The sequence below is a fragment of the Ruditapes philippinarum genome, unplaced genomic scaffold (genome assembly GCF_026571515.1).
Source record: "Ruditapes philippinarum isolate M1 unplaced genomic scaffold, ASM2657151v2 ctg5986_1_1_1_1, whole genome shotgun sequence".
NCBI lineage: Eukaryota > Metazoa > Mollusca > Bivalvia > Venerida > Veneridae > Ruditapes > Ruditapes philippinarum.
In genome coordinates, this window is record NW_026857463.1 from 71656 (window position 1) to 98163 (window position 26508).

Here is a 26508-nt window from a genome sequence, read left to right on the forward strand (position 1 = left end):
TAATTTGGTTAAAAGAACGTTTTGAAACAGTTTTTGCCAACGAAAAGTTTAGGTCCTTTGAAAAAAATTAAAAAGTTTACCAACTTCCAAAAAAATATCACATTCTGTCTTACTGATATACTACTGGGTGACTATACTGTATGCTTGTTTGTTGAAAAACAAAGTTATAACAATTATATTTATCAAGTGTTATCTATATATATATATATATATGTGCCGTTTTTTCATTTTACTTTTTTTATTCGTTTGGGTTGTCAGACCAAACAAATAATGGTAGCGAAATTTCAGACCCTGATGTGCTTATTTGCAAAAACCGAAAGTAGTCCTAACTCCTCGAAGCCGTTACTTCCCTTTATATGTACACTTACGCCGAAAAATTAAGGGGAGATCACTGCGTAAAGATTGTCAAATGACAGGCGCATTAATTTTCGAGCCTTCTCGGGGGAGAAAAATAGTCGCCGTTTGGATCTTGTGTTATTCTTATAGATATACATGCTTATATTAAGCTCCATGATTATTTACATCAGTGTTAAACAACAGGTTTACCGTGAACGAAATATATCGAAATTAATAAGGGTTACAAACCTTAATTTGGAATAATACGGTTTTATTCAGACTGTTATCTTTAGTCTTCCCCGTGGTCGAGGGTTTTACATGCTCGCTTAGGAAGCGAGAGGTTTGGAGTTCAAATCCAAGTTAAGGCAACTCATGTTTTTTTTTGCTTTTTTTTTTAATTGTTTAAGCCAAATAAACATTGAATTGAATATCAGTGTTGCAATTAGTCTTAAAGCCAATTTACTACAATCATAACACTACAAGATACAAGAAACTTTATTTTAAGTCGGTTTACATATTACAATAAACATTAGCTAATAAGCTATTTACCGACAATAACAAAGGCATAAAACATATTTACTAACATATAACAGTTCTGAAAGTAAAAACATATAAACTATTAGCAGCTTTAAGCATGAAATAAAAGTATCAAGGTTAAGAAGAACTTCACAATAAGATGGTAAATTAAGGCATAGTTTGATGACATGCACAGTACATGTTGTATTAAAAGTAATAACAGTTTCTAAAAGTAATAAATGATTGTAGTCTAGAAATTAAAGTATGATACATAGCAATGTTAAATAAGAATAATAGATCTTATAAAATTTAAAAATTAATAAAAATAGTAATAGTTTTAAGTTAACATCTACAATTTATAAAAACGTAATTGAAGGTTTCCTAAAAAATAAATAAATAAATAAATAGATAAATAAAACTTACTTATAAAAGTGCATAAAAATTTATGATAGAACTAATACAGCATAAAAAAGAAACAAGATAAAGCACATTCAGGATAACAAACAAAGTTAACTAAAATTAAGTTGCATGCACAGCCTAATGGAATGGGGAATAAGGAGTTTTAATATGAACAAAGCATACAGATCATACAACTAAGACTCAGCTACTGTAGCATAAATATAGGGTTTAAAGAAAATTAACACATTTTACACTTGAATTAAACAGCATTGGTGGCACTATACAAAAACAAATTGGTTTATAATCTCACAACCTTCACCTTTCCCAAACAAATTCAGCGTATTCTGTGCTTTGATTTTTTCCCATACATATCTTATTTTCGTAAAGAGGTTATTTTAACAATTGACCTTATTTTCCTATAGATCTTATATGCGTAGCCGCGGTCTTATTTTCGCGAAAATATCTAATTTTCGGTAGCCATCACCGGCCATACCGCTGCTTTATGACAGTTCGCTGAAATATCATTTTTCACAACGTAAAAGTATAATTTATCGCACCGGCATCATGGCCGAGTTTTGAAAAAACATTTTATGTAAAACACAAAAATGAGTAAAATAAAGCGAAAGGTGACAGTTGATCCTGTAAGTGGATCGTCTGATGATAGGAAAAAACCCAGCGTGTTTGAAAGACTCGGTCCTGGAGCTGTCCGACGACAAGTTGGAAGTTACGACGATTCTGATTCTGATGTGAGACTTTTTTTCTAAAAGATATTTTTTTGGAAGTGGCTAGCCGTACGGGCCCGTACGGCTAGCCAAAAGTTCTAGCCGTACGTGAGTCACGTACGACTAGCCAGGACACACTGTATTGGCTAGCCGTACGGCACTTTTCAAAAATATATGGAAGGCGAAAGTGCATATGTTAATTATGACTTTAAGCGAGGATTTTAGTCAAGAATGTTTACTTTTTAGAGATTAATCGACGTGTTGGCTACAGTAAAGAATGTACGTACTTTGTCATCACAAGACGTCGAGAAAAAATAGCGTTTGGTTGCAGTTAAATAACATCAATTGAAATAGTTTACAAAATTTTGATAATAATCATTTTTTGTTTCATTAAGTTTAATTTTTAAATTGAAAAAAAAAAACAAAAAAACAAAAAAACCACCGAAAATAATTGTTGTCGGGCTCTGATAATTGCGTCAAATACCGACGGTATAGAAGTTTGTTCATCGTCCATCATTAAGGAAAGTTTGCATTATTAAATTATTTTTCCTTTTCACCGTTTTTTTAATATTCTTTTTATTTATTTATTTATTCCCCTCCGATCATTATTTATTCGATCCATGTGCTTAATTAACAGATTTAACAATTCATCTTTCATACAAATCATAAGCATGAAAATTAAGGACGTTATAACATGCAACTTTGACACTTAATTTTCTTATTTATTAATTTTATTTTAATTTTTTTTACGCTTACTCGTATTCATTTTTTTTTGTGCAAAATTGCGGAGCATCTTTATTAAAGTGAACACACTAGGACAAATGCGGAGATTTGATTAAAATCGTCGTTTAAAGACACAAAATAACATATGCATTTTCGACTTCCATATAATTTTGAAAAGTGCCGTACGGCTAGCCAATACAGTGTGTCCAGGCTAGTCGTACGTGACTCACGTACGGCTAGAACTTTTGGCTAGCCGTACGGGCCCGTACGGCTAGCCACTTCCTATTTTTTTACACTGAAAACACCCCAGACAGTAGAGTTTTTGCTGTTCTTTGCGTATGATTTGTAGTTAATATTATATACACCACAATCACAATGTGGTGTTTATTTCAAGAGATATTTCTACATAATATGAAAAAGGCAAATAATCAAAGCGAGCTCGATATTCTTTTACCGTAAGAGTTTAAAATAATCGTTCATTTTTATTTTACATTTTCCGTTTTAAAATTGTCATTCGGTATTTTATACACTGCTTCCGTTTATTCTGGTTCTTCCTTTCTAATATGAAATTAGGCAAAGCCTATGAGTATGAGCGGGGAAGTCGTTAAAAATTCCTTTCATTCTTTCCGTTTTAAAGGTGTCATTTGGTATTATATCCCCGTACTGCCTCTTTCCGATCAGCTAACAGATTTTTCAACAATAACTGACAGTGAAATTATATATAAAATAAATTCTCTTTCAATTCTGCGAATATTATCATTTCAGCTAATAAATGCACCAACTTTTTAAAATTTCACTTCAATTATTACTATGAATCGAGGACAAATCATTACTGACCCATTTTCCAGTTCTTCAAAATTTCACAACCACTTTTCAATCAGTTAACAAAATATAAACTGTACCACATAAAAATTGTCATACAATGTTAAAATATAATTAGTTCTGTATTTTGGAGAAATTTTGACAAACTCAACTTCAGATAAATGGTAATAAACAATTTTAACCTAATTATAATGCCATTTTTCAATCTAGATATCTATTTGCAGTGGTAAAGCTGTCACAATTGGGGTATGGATGTACTTTTCAATTTGCTTAACAGAAAAAGCATGTTTTTGTGAAATATTTAGGATCTTGGGGTCTATATGACCCCATTCTAGTGACTCCTTACTGAAAAGTTATCACACTCACAGAGAATGTTTTTCCTTGGTTAAGTGACTGTTACTTTACTGATGTATTACCTTCCAATTAAAAACTGTATGGTAAAATATGTACATATTAAAATTACAGCTTTTGAAGTGTAGCAAACATAATGACTTCATGATATTGAAACAGTTGTCCAACTTAATATCCATTTCTGCAGACTGACAAAAAACTGAGTCTGTAAATCAATTATTTTTAGAAAATTATTGCGATTTGTAACTGGGTAAATAAAGGATTAGTGGAAAACACACATTTTACATATTTTGAACTAAAATGCTAGCATTTTCTTTTTTATCGCCATAATTGACATTGCTGCTGATAAATTTAGTCAAGGTGACTACAAGATGTGCTTACAGTTTGGTTACATGACAAATAAGGTCAAAAATAAAAAAATCCGAGGGATGATTGAAAAGTGGTTGTGATTGAAAACTGGCAGTATGTGGATATGCACCGCTTTCGTTTTCACTCGGAACACTCGACCATAATCATTTATCCGAAAAGTTGAGATTTGTTCCGTTATCGGAATACCCCGCCTATTATCATTGCATTACATTGTAAATGGCGGCGCCCGACTAGAACTGACACTGAAAATTTCATAGGTATAGAATTCTATATATTTTTTAATTGTTTTTTATTTGATTTTCTTTTAAATATACACGTGTAGTCTATAGCCGGGCAAGCCAAAGCCCGGACCCGCTTCGCGGGCCCGGTCTTTGACTTCCCCGTAATATGAAAAAGGCAAAGCCTCAAAGCGAGCTCGATGTACTTTTAACGTGAAATAGTATGAAATAATCGCTCATTTTTATTTCAAATGCAGTGACGAGTGCGTGTGACGTTACACGTATTGTGTTAAATATGGCTCCGCCCCTGTCGTTAAATGAATAACGAGTTTTGAAAACGTTGGTAAAACTTTGTTTAATTTATTTCACTCTATAATTTTTCAAGCAAAATAAAGATTATTAAAAGTGAAATAAATGTAAAACTTAAAACGTTTGCGACATTAAAATAGCGTACTTGATTTGTTTGTTTTGCACGTGCTGTTTGGCGCTACATTGTGACGTCACGTAAACAATACTTTAAACGTCTGTACAGCGTTAACGACTGAATAAAAGATATTGGTGTTCAAATTCATTTTCTTAGTTAGACCATTTTCTTTCATTCTAGATAGTTTTCACAACAAAATTCGACAAAAAAATGTTTTAATTTATCAGATTTTTCAAACAAAATGGCGCCTTCAATTCGATATTTTATCGACAGCTTCCGTTATTCTGGTTTCCTGTCCAATTATGGTTCCCATAGACGTGCGCGGGTGACCAGTCTACACATCCGTTTTCAGTCAGAAATCCTCAGTTTTTATCGTTATCTTTAAATTCGAAAGGTTGCGATGTGTCTAATTTGGTACTTCGAACGAAAGTTTTCAAAACCATCACTTAGCAGGTACTCGCGTTACCGTAAAGCTCGCTATTCGAGCAGGCCCTTCGGGCCAGCTCGTCGAGCTTTACGGTAACGCGAGTACCTGCTAAGTGATGGTTTTGAAAACTTTCGTCCGAAGTACCAAATTGGAAACATCACAACTTTTTAAATTACAAGATAACGATAAAAGCCGATGTACTCTGATTGAAAACGGAAGCGTTGACTGGTGTCCTGCGCACTTATAGCGAGCTCGACGAGCTGGCCCGAAGGGCCTGCCTCGAATAGCTCAAAAGGATTTCAAATGCTATTCAAGCAGGCCCTTCGGGCCAGCTCGTCGAGCTCGCTATAAGTGCGCAGGACACCAGTCAACGCTTCCGTTTTCAATCAAAGTACATCGGCTTTTATCGTTATCTTGTAATTTAAAAAGTTGTGATGTTTCCAATTTGGTACTTCGGACGAAAGTTTTCAAAACCATCACTTAGCAGGTACTCGCGTTACCGTAAAGCTTGCTTTAATAGTATGGAATCATCATATGAAACTAATATGAAATTAGGTGCTACCTATGGCGCGGAAAGCTCTTATGAATTATGATTTTCGCATAACATGTTTAGAGATCTTTCTTTAAACAAAAGAATAAATTGGTGGTGTTCAACCTATCATCGGACGCTCGGACCATTCCATTAATCTACAAACGTAAAGGGGGACCACTGCACATGCTTCTGCGTTTGGAAAATCCCGTCCGCCATTTTTGTTAATCTCTAATCACAGTAGTTGTTTTAACGTTGTTTTTTAATGGGCTAATTTATCAAAAAGGATAATTATGTTAAAGTAACTTTTTATATTTATTATCGTTACTATAGTAATTATCAATGAAATGCATGTTTACTTTCTGATTTTGCACATCATTCTTTCACCGGAAGTGTTATTTAGCATGCGTCTGCTAGCAATAGTCTAAATTATGTAGACGCTTACTAAAAGTGCTCTGAAATCTATATTTAGCTCAAAAGGATTTCAAAATGGCAGCGCCCAGTTAACTAATGATTTTTTCACAGCTCATTTAGTATAGGATATATATTTTTTTGAAATTTTCATTTACTTTTAATTTGATTTCATTTGCATTGATACGCGTCATACATGTTATCAAAGAGTGCTACAGCACACGCGGGGCCTTTGCCCCCGCTCGGAATTTTACGCATATAACAAACCTTTTTTTCCGATATGTCAAATAATGAAAAAAACTGGTGTAGCAGATTGCACCCCTTTTATTTTTGTACAAAGTATTTTCATTGGTCATTTGAAATCTCAGACCAATGGAACTACTCCATACAATGTCAAAGAAGTATTTGAAAGTTTTTAGATATATAATTTATTTAACAAATGCATAAATTGTATTGCAAGTTTGTTATATGCCAGAAAAAATTTCGGGCATATTATGTAATACCTCTGGGGTCTGTCTGTCCATCCGTCTGTCTTTCTGTCTGTCCATCCATACGAACCCAGAGGTACTTGTGTAACTTGGAGAACAATGGGTAACAGTAGATTCTCTTTAGTCCTATTCATTACGTTTTTACTTGTGTGTCTTTTTTTAAGCCTTGTGTGACTAAAAATGGCCAAAATGATCAAAGCCAAAGGAAAAGTCACATAAGTACCATTTTGTGAGTATGTCCGTCTGTCCGTCCGTTAGCAATTTGGTTTCCGAAGCATAACTTAAGTTCCATTTGGCCCACAGTATTCAAACTTCATAGGATGATTGTCCATATTGGGTAGAAGACCCCTATTGATTTTGGGGTCACAAGGTTAAAGGTCAAGGTCACTATGACCCTAAAACTGAAAATGGTTTCCGGAGCATACTTACACAGTATTCAAATTTCATAGGATGATTGTCCATATTGGAAAGAAGACCCCTAATGATTTTGGGGTCACAAGGTCAAAGGTCAAGGTCAGCATTTTTACTTACAAGATAACAAATTGATGGTGGTGCTTTGAAAACAGCAACTGTTTATATATGATGGTTCTTCAGCTATATAGGAGGATGGTAATACTGTATTTACTTCCTATGTTTTACAAATGCTTCATCCTTACTTTCGGGCTTATAATGCTCCTCCTAGCGGTGCTCTTGTTTGATATTTGTTGCGCACATGCAATATTTCAAAATAAGAATAATAAATGGACAAATGAATAGCACATTGCATATAAACAATCAATGAAGGTATGTTACTGAATTCATTATTGCCTTTTACTATTTGCAAGAAATGTATGCAAGCATAATATTCTCATAATGATGTAGTTATATATTTAGTAGATTTTTGTAAATAGTTCGCATAAAGTGCAAAATAATTTTTTAGTGTTCTCATGAACACTCCTTGTTTCAAATAAATATTCTATAAATGTTAAATGTCCATTAAATGAATACACTTAGCAGTCTAGGGAACAACATTTTCTGCATATAAAGAAAAAAATGTTGGTTTCCTAACCTGACCCACGTGGGTCAGGTTAGAGCATTTAGATTTCATGATGGTTATCACAGTGAACTACAGGAATGTAAAAAAACCTGTCAAATGAGCAACTTAGACTTGTTTTAATCTTACAATATTCACAATATCTGTTTTTTAACTTCCAGTGTTTTTTATTGTCAAATGACTTGTTTTAAAACTACTCGTTGATTCTGTCTGCGTCTTCATTTAGTTCAACATAAAATTATGTAGATTTATTTTATATTTTATTAATTTACCTGTCATACTCACATTATATTATAGTATTTATACAGGAAAAAAAACATTCTTGGACTTTTAAAAACTCCATTTTAAAGTGATTTGAGTAAATATGATAAATTTAATATTTTGTCATTCATTTGCCTGAGTTTAAATATGTATTTGTAAATGTCTCTTTATAACCATTATATTGATACAGCGTGATGAATATGTGCAGAGATGTCGTAATTGGGTCAGCACTGGCTCCTGTCCATATGGAAATAAATGCAAGTTTCTTCATGGACCATACACTTCATCATCGAAGCATAAAGGGTATTTATTGTATTTAAACCTTTAATCTGCTATAACTGAAAGTGATATGCCATTGCACAGAGTCATAGTACAGAGCCATTATACCCCTAATATTGATAATAGATAATTCTAGAAATAGGAGCTGGACAAGTCTATTAAAAAAGAGATAGAAAATTCCACTCGTCTGCTCGTAATTACGAGTAGAATTTAAGAGCACTTGATGCAGGATGAGTAGAAAAATGTTACCGCAGATTGGATTTAGAAGCTTATCGTCCTGCAGGACGAGTGACTCTGAAAATATTTTTCGATGCTTGTTAAATCAATTACCACTCAATATTGTGGGTTCAAATCCTACCAGGGCTATGGATTCTTTCATGTGGGCGATCTATTTTGCTAACTTGTGCCTGGTTGTGGTTCTACTCTGGTATATGTGATTGCATCTTCTGCCATCTTCTTTGAAATTGGAAAGTCAGCATAATACCTTTACAATGTTGTTATGACTCAATGACTTACAACTCGACCACAAAACATTTCTTTCAAGTGATTCTCAAATTTCATTTTTAATTTTTTTAATTTTTTTTTTTTTTTTTTTTTAATATTTATACCCACTCTTATTATTAGCTCACCTGTCACAAAGTGACAGGGTGAGCTTTTGTGATCGCTTTTCGTCCGGCGTCCGTCCGTAAACTTTTACTTTAAATGACATCTCCTCATAAACCACTAAGCCAATTTCATCCAAACTTCACAGGAATGTTCCTTTGGTGGTCACCTTTAAAAATTGTTCAAAGAATTTAATTCCATGCAGAACTCTGGTTGCCATGGCAACCAAAAGAAAAAACTTTAAATATCTTCTTTTAAAAAACCGAAAGAGCTAGAGCTTAGATATTTGGCATGAAACATCTTCTAGTGAGTGTCTACCAAGATTGTTCAAATAAAAGCCCTGGGGTCAAAATTGGCCCCGCCCCAGGGGGTCATTGATTTTCCCTGTATGTATATAGTAAAAACTTAAAAAATCTTCTTTTAAAGAGCTCAAAGAGCCAGAAGCTAAGATATTTAGCATGAAACATGTTCTAATGGGTGTCTACCAAGTTTGTTCAAATAAAAGCCCTGGGGTCAAAATTGGGCCCCGCCCCAGGGGGTCATTGATTTTCCCTATATGCATATAGTAAAAAACTTAAAAAATCTCCTTTTAAAGAACCCGAAGAGCTAGAGCTTAGATATTTGGCATGAAACATCTTCTAGTGAGTGTCTACCAAGATTGTTCAAATAAAAGCCCTGGGGTCAAAATTGGCCCCGCCCCAGGGTGTCATTGATTTTCCCTATATGCATATAGTAAAAACTTAAAAAATCTTTTTTTAAAGAACCCAAAGAGCGAGGCTAAGATATTTAGCATGAAACATCTTCTAATGAGTGTCTACCAAGTTTGTTCAAATAAAAGCCCTGGGGTCAAAATTGGCCTCGCCCCAGGGGGTCATTGATTTTCCCTGTATGCATATAGCAAAAATTAAAAAAATCTTCTTTTAAAGAACTCATGGAGCTAGAGCTTAAGATATTTAGCATGAAACATGTTCTAATGGTTGTCTACCAAGTTTGTTCAAATAAAAGCCCTGGGGTCAAAATTGCTCCGCCCCAGGGGGTCATTGATTTTCCCTATATGTATATAGTAAAAACTTAAAAAAATCTTCTTTTTAAAGAACCAAAAGAGCTAGAGCTAAGATATTTAGCATGAAACATGTTCTAATGGGTGTCTAACCAAGTTTGTTCAAATAAAAGCCCTGGGGTCAAAATTGGCTCCGCCCCAGGGGGTCATTGAATTTTTCCCTATATGTATATAGTAAAAACTTAAAAAATCTTCTTTTAAAAGAACACAAAGAGCTAGAGCTAAGATATTTAGCATGAAAACATGTTCTAATGGGTGTCTACCAAGTTTGTTCAAATAAAAGCCTTGGGGTCAAAATTGGCCCCACCCCAGGGGGTCATTGATTTTCCCGATATGTACATGTTTATAGTAAAAACTTAAAAAATCTTCTTTTAAAGAACTCAAAGAGCTAGAGCTAAGATATTTAGCATGAAACATGTTCTAATGGGTGTCTACCAAGTTTGTTCAAATAAGAGCCCTGGGGTCAAAATTGGCCCCGCCCCGGGGTCCTTGATTTTCCTTATATATGTGTATATCAAAAACTTAAAAAGTATTCTTTGAAAAAACCTAAATAGCTAGAGTTAAGATATTAAGCATGAAACATCTTCTAGTGAGTGTCTACAAAGTTTGTTCAAATAAAAGCCCATGGGTCAAAATTGGCCCTGCCCTGGGGGTCATTGATTTTCCTTATAAGTGTATAGGAAAAACTTAAAAAAAACATCTTTTGAAAAAAAACCCAAATAGCTAGAGTTTTAGATATTAAGCATGAAACATGTTCTAGTAAGTGTCTACAAAGTTTGTTCAAATAAAAGCCCTGGGGTCAAAACTGGCCTCGCCCCAGGGGTGTCATTGTTTTTAACTATATGTGTATAGTAAAAACTTGAAAAATCTTCTTTAAAAAAACACAATGAGCTAGAGCTTAGATGTTTAGCATGAAACATCTTCTTATGGGTGTCTACCAAGTTTGTTCAAATAAAAGCCCTTGGTTAAAATTGGCCCTGCCGGGGGTAGGGGAGGGCAGATCATTGTTTTTCATTATAAGTGTGTACATCATGAAACGTCTTCTTATAGGTGTCTTCCAAGTTTGTTCAAATAAAAGCCCTGGCCCCGTGTTCACAAAGATTTAAGGATCAGGATCAAGATCAGGATCAAATTTCAAATCTCGAATATTCTCCATTATTTATCCTCTTAGATTGAATTTCCAGTGTTAACTTGATAAAACTGGACTTGAAATAGCATCTTTATGAAATTTTAGACTGAATTTATTGTTATTTTTACAAGATATGGGTATTTTACAGTTGATCCAAATTTTGATCTTGATCCTAAAGTTGATCCTCATTTTGATCCGATTATTTTTGTATTTTTTCTCTTATTTGTTGATTTTATCCCAAAATAGGATAGTTTCTTTGCAAATAAGCAATTATTTAAAATTTGAATATGTACCATTTAATCATAGCATAGTACGATTAGTTTTAGTTTTATAAAACAATGAAAATAAAATCAGGATCAACTGATCCTGATCCTGATCTTTTCTTTGTGAACACGGGGCCTGGGGTTTAAACTGGCCCCGCTCCGGGGGCCTACATACAGGTGAGCGACCTTAGGGCCATCATGGCCCTCTTGTTTTTGTTAGTGGGTGGAAAAATTTATGAACTTTGAATAATATTATTTACATATTATTATTTTTCGAATAATGTAATACAATTTAAAGGAGGCGTGAAGATGAGGGGCAGGAAGATTTGCGACTTAGAGTGAAACAAAAGAAACACAAAGGTGGTGATAAAAGCGATTCCGATGATTCTGTTGAACGTAGCAGAAGCAGGTCAAAGAAAGACAAAATCGCGGCTTTGAAATCAGCTATCATTAAAAAGAAAGGAATGGTCGGAAGTGATTCGGAGTCGCCTAGTCAGTGGTCTGGAGACGGTAAAAATAAATTTTTTTGTTTTATTGAAATGTATAATTAAGTTGACTTTGTGGACCACAGTGAAATCTCATATTCTGAAAGTATAGTAACCACTGTTACCTTTGAATGACCATGATTTGACACCATTGGCATTTTTTACAGTCTAAGTTTTTATATACTCTTCATTTCACATTTTTCAAACCTCTATTCTAATACAAAATGGAATATAACAAATTTAACAAAAATAGCAGTGAATTTGGGACATGGATATAATGAAATCAGAAATTTTCATTGGGGATTAAATTTCATTGACTAAAGTCACTTTGTGAATTTAAGATTTTGGTGAAAATAAATGTTGTGAGGTACCGGTAGTTTTAATAGAACTGAAAGCATTTACAATTTTTAGTGTACCTGTAATCTGCATGGGAAAATAGTTAAATGTTTACTGAGTATATCAATGTAAATATTGAAAATTTCAGACCTTGACTTTAAAAAAGAACTAGAGCTAGAAAAGAGACGTCAACAGTTACAGCGAGAACTGAGCCGTCTAGAGGACGAGGAAGATCCAGCCAGGGAAAACTTTATCATAGAGAAAAAATTGATGAGACAACAACTTATGGTATTATAAGCAAAGATATGACATTTTGTTTTGTATTTTACTTGTACAGTGTAACTTCTGAAAACGGAACACCTGTGGGTCTAGCCAAATAGTTTAGATTTTGGAAGTTTCCGGAATTCAGAAGTTCGGAATTATCTGAACAAATAGAAACATTAAACATCAGCAGTTTTAGTAAGAAAAGATGAAAGCTTTAAAATTGTTCGGATTTCAGAAGTTTCCGGATTTTAGAAATTCCAGAATTCGTAAGTTACACTGTAGTCAACAATGAGTACGCAACATGTCTGCATATATGGAGTAACTACAGTATTGTCTTGCTGTACAACCACCTCCTTTTCACAACCAGTTCGCTATTACAGTCAATTTCTCAAAGAACAGATTTTTATGCCCCCGGGCATATAGTAATTGAACCGTCCGTCCGAGCAAACATTTTGGGTTTAGGGGCTATGTAATAGTAAAGAGAACAAAAGAGAACAAAAGGTTCATTCCATGATCAAAGGGTTTATGGGCTAGTAGCCCTTAAGAAAACAAAGAAAATAATAAAAAAATAGCCCCTAAACCCAAAATGTTGGTATGTCCGTCTGTCCGTACTAGGTTAACCTAGAACGGCAAGTTGGATTTTTCTAAAGTTCTACCTGTACCAATGGCTTCATAATGTACACACTTACTAATCCATACAAAGTATATGATCTCGGCAAGTAACATAACTATGGCTTCCATTTGCACCAAGTTATGGCCCTTTTCAGCACTTAGAAAATGAATAATGGTTAACCTAAACCGGCAAGTTGGAAATATCTTATGTTCTATCTGAACTAATGGCTTAATAATTTTCACACTTACTTATCAATACAATGTACATGATATTGCCAAGTTATATAAATGTGCCATCCATTTTCCCAGTAATTTCCCTTTTTATCACTTTGAAAATAGGGCCTTGTATGGTTAACCTATTCTGCCAAGTTGGATTTATCAAAAAATTTCACCTAATTACTTAATTTATGTAATGATATCTTTCATATTTGGTAGGTGGATACCTTTAACGGTCCTCTAATTATTTGTGGCGTTAGGCGTCTCTAGGTCAAGGTCACTTGTGTAAAAAAAAAAAAATCTAAACATTTGTGCTCATACAGCCTTTATTTTTAAGTTCATGTCTTTCATGTTTATAATAGTCATACCAAGGGAGGTCCTCTTCCTTTTCCTTTAGTAAGGGGTCATTTGGGTCAAGGTCACCAATGTCTAAAATAGATTTTTTACACTTTTACAGGTGTATTAAACCTTATTCTATCGACAGATGTCTTGTATATTTTGTAGGAACATAAAATTGAGGTATTCTCATTTGGATGGAGGTAGGGTCAGTTGGGTCAAGGTCACCAGTGCTAAAAATAGATTTTTTACACTTTTGCCCATACAGCCTTTATTTTAAATATTGTTACTGACAAGAATCTGAGCCGGGGGCATTTGTGTTTAACAAACACGTTCTTGTTTCTTCTTATTTCAATGGTCTTTCCATCTGAAATCTAGCCAGAGATCATTGGTTCTGAGACTATTGTGACAACCATTAAATATTAACCTCAAATTACACCAGTACATGGTAATTTCAGGTAGAAGCTCAAGAGGGGTTTAAATAAAAGGAGTTATTTTTATAACTGAGCTAGAAAATGAATATAATATTTTGAACTTTAAAAAAAATTGAATTTTGATAGAAATAAATATATCTAGTTAATAGACTAATATTGCACTGCGGGAAATGATTTGTGGGTTTTGTAATTACAGCAACGAGTCAGCAGTTCCGAGTCTGACAGCTCTGATGATAGGAGTCGTAGTCGAAGCAGAAAGGCAGGGTGAGAGTCAAACATAATAGTTGTATAAGATATCTTTTATGGCAGATTTCTTCAAACATTTGGAATTATTTGTACATAAATATTTAAGCTTACCAAAGTGTGTAGAACTCAAGGGTGAGCTATTTGGATTAGCCTGAAGTCTATGGTTCATTGTCTACATTTTTCTACAGGTTATTTACAGAAGTACTTCTTTGTGTCAAACTTCAATTAGTCCATTTTCTTGATGTGTCGAAATAAAATGCAGTCACCAATTTTTACCCTATATATTCTTTATCAAAACATTACTTGTATAAGTTTCGTTTGAGAACTTCAGGGACCTGGTGTCATGTGAAAATCAAATGGATTATTTATTATAAGCTTCCTTATTGATTAAGCTTTTTGTAAAGCATTTTGTAAACATTGACGGCTGAAAATTTTGTCATTAAATTGAGACCGATTCACGAGTCTAAGGCTCGATGTGTCAAAGTTTTACCAACTCTTTGTCTTAGATCAAAATGTCAACAGTTTTTTGGTATCTCCCTTTTATACAATGTGGAATTTTTTTCTGTCACATTGTATTTGTGTGTGTTATGCATTCAGTTTAATATAGCAAAACATAAACAGGTGTATTAGATAGGGCATCATAACATTTGTTTTTGGATGTTGTTGATGTTTCTTGCTGTTGCCATGGTAACTATATATTATGTTTTATTTTGCACATACAGAAAGAAAAAGAAGAAAAGAAACAAACATTCCAGGTCACCAGCCAAGGGAAAGGGAGGACGGAGTCCGAGCCCTGGGTACTGTATTGTTGCATAATTAAAATGTTTGAAATATGTGATATACCATTATTTTTCTGCTCATTAGATTGTTACAACCAGTTGCAAATTACAGGCCTTGGTTTAATAAAAACTCAAATGTTAATTCAATGATACTGTATTGTTAATGAGTAAAATGTTAAAAATGTTTATAATTTATGTATCAAACATTGATTTGTAGCAACTAATAGTGTATAAAGGTAATTTAAACATCACAATTATCCAATGAAAATCTTTGTTACAAATGTGGAATATTATGATCATTTATATATATGACAAAGTCATTGTATTCAAATACAGATACGAGAGTGATGAGCCCCATAAGAAACACAAGAAGAAATCAAAGAACAAGAAGCATAGAGACTCTATGTCCGACGGTGACCGGAGCCCTGAACCGGAACAAAAGACTCGTAAACTTCTCAGTCCTTTAAAATTCAAGAAATCAACAAAAGCCGTTATTTCAAAGACTATCACAGCTTTTCATTCAGAAGATGATGATGACGCTCCCCCGCCTCCAAAAATGAACTTGCCCATGCCGTCGAGGTCGCCAATACCCGTAATTCCAAATTTACCCTCGCTACAAAGGTCGAGGTCTAGCTCAAGCGAGGATGATCACCGAGTTGAAAAACGTAAAGAGAAGAGATCAGTCACACCTGTGAAGAAAAAGAAAGAAAGGAAGGTTTCTCCAGAGTACGTGAAAGAGCCGAAACCGGAAAAGGTCAAGAGTTCAAAAAGGAGGACAAAGTCGCGTTCGGTTAGTATGGATAGGTCGTTGTCATTCTCGCCAGATGGTAAGAAGTGTAAAAAACTGGAGAAAAAGAAGAAACAGAAGAAAGAAGAAGCAATGGAAAGGTCAAAAGATAGTTCATTTGAAAGGACAAGAGGTCGTGACCCTCGCGACAGAGATCTGACTCCAACGTCTGATTACAGAGATTTCTCGCCTAATCAAGAAGTGGTGAAGAAGAAGAAAGATAAAAAGAAGGAGAAAAAGAAGAAGGAACGAGATTTGTCACCAGAGCGTGAGGATGAAAGAAAACATAAGAAAGAAAAGATAAAAGAACGGGAACGATCCGAATCTCCCCCACCAACAAGGAAACAGGAGAAACGAAGTTTAGAAAGAGTGTCACGGAGGGAACTAGGTAGATATAGTTGAATTATTCAAATTATTTTTTATGTTCACAACTTACAGCTAGCTATTTAAACAGGATTTGAGATTTTGAGATATCATTAGATTTATATTAGCCTGGACTTGAATCTACGAACTTTGTGAACACATCAGAAGTATATATGCCAAAGATGAGTATACACTTTGAATTTTTGACTATTACTTATTCCTTTTTTTTCGATACCAAACTTGGACCTAAGGCTGGAAATTGATACCACTACTTTTCCTAAACATGTAACTTGGCATTGCATTTAAGTTTTGTCTAAGCAATGCTGGGAAGCATCTGTTGGTATTCCCGTTTTGTTAATGAATTAAGCAATTCTTGAGTTTTTAAGACTGGACAGGTACATCTACGATCGGAATTTTGTTTACTTAAAGTTTTGTAAAATATATTATAAAATTTGTTTCAGTTGATACAAGAACAAGATCTCCGTCCAGTAGTAAAGGATCGAGGGACACATATCAAGAACGTCGTGCAAGGTCACCAGAGCCTCCTGCCAGAGGTAAACCATTGTAAATTTAATCATTCGGCATCTTTAAAAAGATTTTTACGTTCCCAAACAGAGAGAGTATATAGTCACCATCTTGTCTATGTGCACTACCGAATATGGATAGTGGGCCATCTTACTGTAAACAGAACAATTGAGTCCATTCCTGAACAATAGAGAGAAAAAAAACTGTAATGAGCCATTGTCCCTTTATAAAACAAGATAAAATAACAAAAGAAATGGCCCCTTATGATGTTTGGATCTTGTGTACGGATGTATCGAAGTGGACACATTTTTGTTCATTTAGCCACGTAATAGAGAAAGAAGCCACAAAAGAGCTTACTAAATTAATAGCATCAAAGGAAATTTACTGTTACCTATTGTTCTCATAGACCTCTAAGTATCTATATGTTTGTATGTCCATCCCTCCATCTGTCGGTCACACTCACTCTGATGTTATTGAAACAGTTTCATTTGAGCTTTTTGATTCTTTTGTTCATTTATGGAACTGATAATTTTACAAAATTGGTTGAATGTTACAGATTAAATTAAAGTGCTATCTTTAAAAATTTGTTTGTAGGATGAAAATGATTTTTTCTTGTTTCCAGGAGAACGTGAACGGGACTTGAGAGAACCACGTGAGCGTGAAGGAAGAGATCCAAGGGAGATAAGAGACCCAAGAGAACGTGATACGAGGGAAACACGTGAGGGTCGGATAGAGTCGAGAGATAGAGAAGGACGAACTTTGAGGGAAGCTAGACCAGAACCTAGAGATGCCCGTGATCCTAGGGAACTGAGGGACCCTCCATTAGAACGGGAACTGAGGGAACGTGAATTGAGGGAAAGGGAGGGTAGAGATACTAGAGATCCTAGAGACTTGAGGGAAAGAGATCCTAGAGACTTGAGGGACCCTAGAGATTTAAGAGATCCTAGGGACCGCAGAGATCCCATTGATGACCCTCGAGAGTTGCGAGACCGGAGGGATCCTAGAGAAAGAGATGTGAGGGAACTGAGGGATCGACCAGGATCAGGGAGGGAGTTCGAGAGGGATCTACCTGTCAGGGATCCTAGAGATCCCAGTGGGGACAGGAGAGACAGATATCCAGATGATAGATATAGAGATGATGTCAGGTAATGCAGTCTATATTTTCAGTTCTTAATTTGGCATAATTCTGTGTAACGTCGAGGTTCCACTTTCAAGAAAATAAAAAATGTCCCTAAAGAATGATATCCAAGGAGGGCAGTGATGGTGTTTTCTTTTATTTGCTTAAAACAGCCAAATGAGAAAATATATGCAAAGGACAGTTCTCTTAGTCTGTTAATGATATTTTTAGTAAAGATAGTATGCAAGCTGAACAAAGTTGTTTAAATATTTTAACTGATTATGCATTGTTGTTGTATTTTTCTGGTCCTTTTGGTTCATTGATTCAAAAACTATTAGTGTTGAAGAGCAAGTGTTGCTGATTGGTGCTATGGTTCTGAGAGATATGCCACTTACTATTATCTATTCTGTACAGACTTGATGAAACAAGTCTTTGATTTACTCTATTCATATTGATCTTTATTTAAGCATTGTCCGTTTTCCAGATTTTTTACAATTTATAATTTCAATTTAAAGATGTTTAATACTTTGTCATAATTTATTTACAGAAGGGACAGTAGATATGATGACCCACGCTACCCACCACCGCCTCCAGGAAGTTTTGAAGATAGAGGGCGCTACGGTCGTGGGGACAGGGAAGGGTTTCCTGATGCGGGAGATAGGGGGCCATATGGTCGACCTGACAGGGAGCGTGATCCTGCAGACAGACGAGATCTGGGCGATCGCAGGGATCCATTGGATATGCCGTTTGACAGATACGGGCCATCACGAGGAGATCCAAGATATGGTGATGGTCAGTGGTGCATGGTCTACCCATTAAGCACTCCTTTCACTACATTAATATTCTTATAACATTCACAAAACTTCATTAATTTTCCATATTCTTCCCTATTTTCAATATGCAACCATTTAGTCTATGCTGTCTAAAAAAAAGAAATTTTTATATCACATATCCATGCCGATGTCAACAGTATATGGGTAGTACAAACATAGCATACAGTCATGCTTAATAATATGCTTAATGGTATATGGTTAGATACCTGTTTATTAAAAGAATCTAATATTTCAAGACTACATATATATACGTGTGTAGAGATGGTTTTGGAATAATCCAAATAATTATTTACACAGAATATTTAGTAGATATAGTATATATTTACAGTCATATTGGATCCCTTTATTATTTGGTAAAGTTACATTGTATTTATAATTGCCCATGTATTTTCTGGTTGCTAGGGTAGGCAGGGTTTTCATTTTCTATCTGAGGCAACAGATATGCCAACAAAAACAACCAATTTGGCCAAGAGTCCAGGGGATATTTTGATCCTCGGCTGAAAATACAACTGGTTTTATCAGCATTTCAGCCAATGATATGGATTGCCAATCCTTTAATAATGAAAACCCTGGTACCTTCAGTAACCAAATACACATCATGAAAGCCAATATTATTATTTGGTACTCATCGTTACAATGTATAGATGAGTACCTTTGTACTAGCGTTTTTAATACAAAACCGGTTTTATGTACATTCATTGTTCGCTCGAATGATTCGAGCTGTATTTAATCTGGGTTTTCATATTCGAAAATCAGTTTCTAGCGAGCAACTCTTAGGGACACTCACACATTCAAATTCAATGCCAAAATTATTTTGTGAAAAGTACAATTTTTAAAAGCGTACAAGCTTAGCCTAAATAAAATGTTTTGTTTAATTTTTAACGGAAACATAGTGTAGACACTTTACATCATTTTTGTATAAATGTTAAATGTTTAGCAAGAATGAGGCCCAATATTTGGTGGTATTTGACAGTCTCTTTCCTGTGATGGCAAATGGGCACAGGTTTCCAAGTATTTTTTCTCTTAAATAACACTGCAATCAAATCAAAAATTTTAAAAGGGGTTTTTTGTTTTGGGTTTTTCCTGGACGAGTCGACCACGATTTGCAAATCATTTATATGACAGAGATCAAATTTATTAACCAATTACAATATTTATTGCTTTATGCTATATTTGCACGTTTATTATGTCATCTTGTATATTGTCCCTAAATACAAGCGTTCTCGCATATTGCATTTGAGTGTTTTTAGTTTTTATTTGTAGAAGTTTTGTAGGAAATAAGATGGTACTGTATTTTCTGGTGTTGACAGTACTGAAAATGAAATATATGATAATGTACCAAGTTTAACTTTATGCCAGTAATTTTCAACTCTGTTGAAATTGGTATTGCTCTGCCGTGCATATATTTTGACGTGGTATCATTTGCGATATGCAAACATCGTGCAAAGACGCTCTTAGTAAGAATTACACTATCAGGGTGTCAATGAAAAATGATTCTTGTCCATTTTAAACAGTCTTTATTTTGGGAATGTGATAAAATAGAATATTAAATTCTTGTAGGTTCATTATTGAATTTATTGAACTTCCTGCATGAAATAATATTGTGCTCTCCAGAGGGTTGCATTATATAATTTTATTCAACTTGTTCAATAAATTCTGTATTGAACTTACACTCATTCAATATTCTCTATTTATTTTGCTGTTATAATGAAGATTTGTATTGCAGGTGGTGCTATGCGTGGAAGAGGCCCCTATGATTACAGGGATCAAGGTCCCGGCTGGGATAGAGGTAGAGGTCGTGGAAGAGGTAACTGGGGCAGAGGAGGCCCTGAAAGTAAGAACTTATATTTGTACCAATGTAGCTCTTTAAAAAGATAAAAAAAACTAACAATTTTATTTGGATTTTGTGGACCCCTCTATTGGTATTAGTCCTCCTGATTTCAGGTGTTTATACATAGGCAAGGGGTCAGAAGGTCAGGAAAAATTTGCATTAAAGCCTTAATTTTTTTTTCCAGTATTACAACAAATATAGAAGCAAGAATGATGAAACTGAAAAATTTCAATATCAAGAGTATAATAATCATTATTTCCGACTGTTTTGTTATATATTGCTTACTTCATATTTCATAAATGTTTTTATTATAAAATGACAACGTATGTGTGTATAATTTATAGGAGGTGGGCGATTCGATGACAGAGGTAGGCGTGGTGATTGGGATGGTCAGAGACGTCCAGATGATTTCTACGGCTCTGATCGGCGAGATTGGCAAGACCGTCGAGACGAGGGTAGACGTGGTGACGACCGTCGTGACGGACAGAGGGATGATGTACGAGAGAAACGAGACGAGAAGGTGGACTCGGAGAAGGAGAAGGATGTAAACAGAGACAAGGAAGTTGGGAGAGACATAGAGAAAGATAGGAAGGCTCCGAGGGAGGATAAACGAGATGACAAGTTAGTATTTTCTATTTAGCTCAAGTGGTATGTCTAGAGATGAGTTTTTCTCTGAACTCTTTATAATTGGTACAACTTTATTATCAACTTACCCTCAGTATTTTGTGACCTGTGGTCATATGTACGATGAAGTTAAAAATAGTTGACCTCATTCAATAAAAAATTGTAATGATAAGTTGAATTTGTTCTGCTTCATACAAAATATTTGTTATTAAAACATCAGTTAAATTCAATACAGACATACAGAAAACGTTAAGTACGCCAATGATTTGGGAGTCCCGTGCTATCAACTTTTAAAAAATAATCAAATGAAAAATATGTTTTTACAATATTTCCATAGTTTTTTAAAAAAGTTTGAGAATAAAAATGTGTATAATATTTTAAATGTTTTTATGAAAGTTGTGGAAAAGTGTTATATTCAAAATATGACAAAATTACACACCGGTTATGTACTAGATCTATTTTTATCACCATATTTCTATCACATAACAATAAAGTCATTACTAACAGATTACTGGATTACTATGTTTAAAGGAACTCCACTGAGATTTTTTGACATGATGGGACTGTAAATAATTTTTTCAGATTAATATTCTTTTTGATGTAGGGTTAGTCAGATAACTTGTGTGCAAAATTTCAGATCATTTGCTCACTCCATTGTCACTGAATAATTATTTTAATTTGAAAAATTATCCAAATGGATCTAGGAATAGCACAAAATACGATTTTCAATTTATTTCTGAGTATATTTCTTAATTATCTTTTTCCTATTTTGCTGTTTTAATTAAGTGTCCCAGCTTATTTGTAAGAAATTCAAATTTTATGTTTTTAGGCCTTTGGACCTCAGTGGAGTCCCTTTACATTTTACATTTGAAAGGATATTTTTTTTTGATGTTTATTTTTCGTACACTCTGATGCATATAAAGTTTACACATTACACCAAAATAGACTTAATCTAAGGGTATAAATTTATGAATCTACCCTTATTGACCCTCTCGGACATTCATCAGCAAAAAAAGTGTGAAAAAGTAAAAAATCATACATTACACATTCAATTGCAGGAATTTTAACTATGAATTAACTAGGTGTAGTGTTGGTATATTGATTTTTAGGCTGTAAAAGCGTTATTTTCAGCAGATATTTCAAAGATGTTTTCTTGTCTATTTTAGAGATAGAGAAAAAGATAAGAGGGAAGAAAAAATAGACAAAGAAGATATAAAGCGTCGAGACCAGGATCTCTCGGATGTGGAGAAAACAGAGAAGAAAGAAAGAAAAAGGGACGAAGAAAGATCTAGGGACAGGAAAGATGAGGACAGGAAGGATAGAACGAAGGACAAAGACAGGTCAGACACGAAGAGTAAAGATTCCAGTGGGGATAGAAAGAAGGATGAAGATAGAAGGAGAGATGATGAACCAATAGAAAGAGAGAGATCAAGGTATGTGGTGATAAGTGTTGTTTAACTAGATAGGCGAGATTCTGTTTCAACAATAATATGATTCAGCACCATCTTATTGTCGAGCTTGCTTGAGATGAGCTCGACTTAGTCGCCACTTTTGGCATAAAGTTTGGTGTATGTGCATCTGTGTGGCCGTCCAGATTTGTCTGGTCTATATCTTGCTCATTCTTTGAACATATGAGTAGCAGTAATCATCATTATATTAGAAAGTCTACAATCAAACCTGTGTGAAAGACCACTTTGAATAAAGATCACACTGTGAATTATGACCACTTTTTTAACAAACTTTCATTCTTAAAATAGAACAGAGTAACCTCTCAAATAAAAACCACTTGGCTGTAAAAGACATGTTCATTCTCTCTTTTGGATGGCCTTTGTTTACAGGTTTGACACTGTATTTGTAATCTAAAAATGATAGATTATTACAGAGTACTTAAGCACACAACTTTTTAAGTCACAAAGTTGTAAAAAAAAATCAGGTAATAAGAGAAAAATAAATTTGATTTTTGTAGATGACCTATTTATCTTTTTTAGGAAAAGAAGAGCTTCAAATGAAGGATCAAGGTCGCCATCAATTAAAAAGGCAAGGGATGGTTCCCCAGCTTTATCCACACACAGCAAGAAGTCTAGTAGAGAAATACCTAAAGAAAGGGAACCAGATATTGACAACCATAGTGAAAAGGTAATAGTAACATCCTGAGCTTCCACGGATGAGTGATTAAGGTTGTTGGCTCTGTATTGCTTTCAGCTTTTCTTACAGCTGTCATTGATTCAGTGCAAAAGCAAATCAACAATGTATCAAAATCAGATGACCAGATGCATTGATGTATCGATAATTACTTTATTCAAGAATTAATTACTTATCTGTAATTCTTTTTATATGCTTTCAGTAAAAAAGATGTTCTTTTTATACATGTGTTTTGCTTATAAATGTCCATTGCATGATTTTTGCTGACCATTCTTTTTTTTCATTTCAGCTGTAAATATGCTTTTGCATATGTTTTGGGTGAATTTCCATAATTTCTAGACATTCAATTATTAAGTCAAAATTATTGATTTTCTTAAAAGTTGTATCCATTATTGATCAACAGAAAAATATCAACAATACATTTATATTATTTCTATCGATGACAGCTTTAGCTTTTCTAAGGGGGTATTGAAGCAAATTCTGTCCATAGCTTAGAATAATTCATGATGAGGAAGGTATCTGAAGAAGGTATCTTACTACCTTAAGAAAGGTTAATAGATCTACTCAGGTGCTCACTGATGCCTGAAGCAATGCATGGAGAGGCACTTGAGGTTCTCTTTCACCAGTTAAGCGCTGGAAATTTGCCATATGTGCGTTACTGTGTAGATGTAACTTAAAGCCCATCTTACAATATATGATATTTACTTTCCTTGTTTGTGATTATGTTACATATTTACTTTTCTTGGATAAATGCCTTGTTATAGGTATAAGAATGCTAGAGAAAAGCTTGGGTAAAAAAAAAAAGGACACTGATACTGAATCAAGGTTTTGTTTGTTACTGCATGATCATGTGGTTATAAATGATATATTAATTATGAACAGTAAGATATGTTTGTAATGTCCTTTTTCATTGGATAATTGTGATGTTTATATAATCTTTATACACAACTGTTGTCTATTGAATTAATTTTTTTTCTTGCTAAAAAGTGGAAGTTTGCAGTATTATTAATTTGTTATAAAGATTTTTGACATATTATATGGCCCTATAAAAACTATTGTTTGTAAATTAAACCCAAGTCGATAGCTAATAATATAAATGGCTTAGAAAGTAAATTTCAGCATTGTTTCATTTTGTATTACAGGGAAGTGTTGCAGGCAGTGAGAGGTCAAGGAAAGCTGACAGTGAAAGGTCAAGGCCTCGTAAAAGTAGGAGAGATGTGGAGAAAAGGTCACGAAAGGGCAGTGTAAGTAATCACATTAATTTATGTTGTATTGTGATACATGAGCTAATAACTTTTAACCTTCGAAGTTAGTGTAATGGATATGCCTAGCTCTGTATTTGGAACAGTCCATTCAATGTTTAAAGGATTTCAACTATTAAAGGGACTCCACTGAGGTCCAAAAGCCTAAAAACATAAATTTTGAATTTCTTGCATAAAGCAGCTGAGGAACTGAGAACAAAAAAATATGCAATAGATAATTGTGAAATATATACTCAGATGTTATTTTGTGCTATTCTTAGCCCAATTTGAGTGAGAAGAGTTGCAATGCTGTTCATTATGAGTATTTTTCAAATTTAGATAATTATTCTGGAAAAAACAGACAGCAAATTATCTGAAAAAGTGCACACAAATTATTGGTTTAGACCTTCATCAAATGGAGCTTTATTTTCGAAAAATTATCTACGTTCCCATCATGTCAGAAAAAACACAGCGAAGTCCCGTTATAACTCTTAAATTGTTCTACAAAGGCTTAACACGTTAGATTTCGGAATGTTACAGGTTAAACTACCCAGCGATTAATGTTTTAGTTTTTTTTTCTGCATTATCACAAGTATTAAGTAAATATAATAAAATTTCTATTTTTAGGACACAGAGAGCATAGATAAGAAAAGGTCAAGGTCACGGTCGAAGGATGGTTCAGATAGTGGAGACAGCAAGCGTAGAAAGCTAGACTCGTATCAAGAAGGTGGCAAGTTTAATTTAGTATATTTCTTACGTTTACTTCTCACCTATCTGGATCTTAGCAATGTTTTGCTATCAGTTATTATTTCTATCTGGAATTAGAAATGTGGCAAGTTCTGACAACTTCACTTTTTGCATGACTTTAAAATAAGAAGATTGTTTTTCTGTTCTTTTTTCTAAGGTATTGATCCTTTACTCCGACAGGTAGCTTTTCCTACTTATCTAGTTTCCTGCTAGTGTTAAACAAAAGGGTTGGGGTGGGTTATTTAGATTTGCCCTTGTCCATCGGTCATGCTGTCTTTCTGTCTGTAGATTGTGTAAACATTGGAATGTTGGGGCATCTTTGTCCTATGGACATATTTCTGGTTTCTAAGTTTGTTTCTGTTTCCCTTCACCTGACTTATTCACTAGATCTGTCCTTTTTCAGCAACTTTCTAGTATAGTTTTTAAAGATCTGTCCTTGTTACTCTGTCAAGTTGAACTTTTTACTTTTTTAGGGCGTGTTCATATTCGACTTTCAAGTGAACTAGGTCTAGTTGCGGGTGCTCTGTTAAGGTCAACTCTTGTTCAACAAATTCAGCCTTGTTTTTAATTAAGACTTAAATTCATATTTTATACAGTTATTAGTCCCCTACCGGTTTAACCGGAGGGGACTTTAGGTTTACCCTCCGTCTGTCTGTTTGTCTGTCCGTCTGTCTGTCAGTCCGTCAGTCCGTCCGTCCACAAAACTGGATTCCGCGATAACGCAAAAAGTACTGAAAATATTTTTATGAAACTTGATATATGGATAGATGGCAGTATGGAGATTATGCACGTCTTTTTCTTTTCTTCCTATGTTGAAAATTCTGGTTGCTATGGCAACAAATAGTCTGAAAATATGGCAAATTTAACACATAAACTGGATCCAGTGATAACTCAAAAAGTACTGAAAAACTTTTTATGAAACTTAAAATATGGGTAGATGGCAGTATGCAGATTATGCACATCTTTTTCTTTTCTTTCTATGTTGAAAATTTTGGTTGCTATGGCAACAAATAGCCTGGATTTCAAGATTTCTGATTTAAATTTTTCAGCTTTTTCACTATAAGTTCTTTATTTCTTAAGGTGTTTACTTCAAACTTTAAATATAAGTTTCTGGTCATCAACCACATCATATGTGACAAGGTTTACAACTCTAGCACAAAAATTATCAGTATTACCTCCCTTGAACTTAGAATTTTTATGAAAAAAATGTTGTCTTTTTTAAATAAC

The 26508-nt window shown here is 34.2% G+C and overlaps 1 protein-coding gene across 1 annotated transcript in view; it reads left to right on the forward strand.

The window, feature by feature from the left end:
- Positions 1–1777: 1777 nt before the first annotated feature.
- The window catches only part of LOC132749844 (zinc finger CCCH domain-containing protein 13-like), a 28255-nt gene continuing 3524 nt past the window's right edge, over positions 1778–26508 (forward strand). Inside the window, exons 1-16 of the mRNA XM_060739756.1 lie at positions 1778–1997; positions 8220–8332; positions 11662–11873; positions 12333–12472; positions 14243–14310; positions 15015–15089; positions 15408–16246; positions 16683–16775; positions 17369–17891; positions 18411–18655; positions 20423–20530; positions 20872–21148; positions 22318–22584; positions 23140–23287; positions 24436–24537; positions 25162–25264. Of these exons, the coding sequence (XP_060595739.1) occupies positions 1857–1997; positions 8220–8332; positions 11662–11873; positions 12333–12472; positions 14243–14310; positions 15015–15089; positions 15408–16246; positions 16683–16775; positions 17369–17891; positions 18411–18655; positions 20423–20530; positions 20872–21148; positions 22318–22584; positions 23140–23287; positions 24436–24537; positions 25162–25264 (3454 nt within the window). The 5' untranslated portion in view covers positions 1778–1856. The remainder of the gene's footprint in view (positions 1998–8219; positions 8333–11661; positions 11874–12332; positions 12473–14242; positions 14311–15014; positions 15090–15407; positions 16247–16682; positions 16776–17368; positions 17892–18410; positions 18656–20422; positions 20531–20871; positions 21149–22317; positions 22585–23139; positions 23288–24435; positions 24538–25161; positions 25265–26508) is intronic.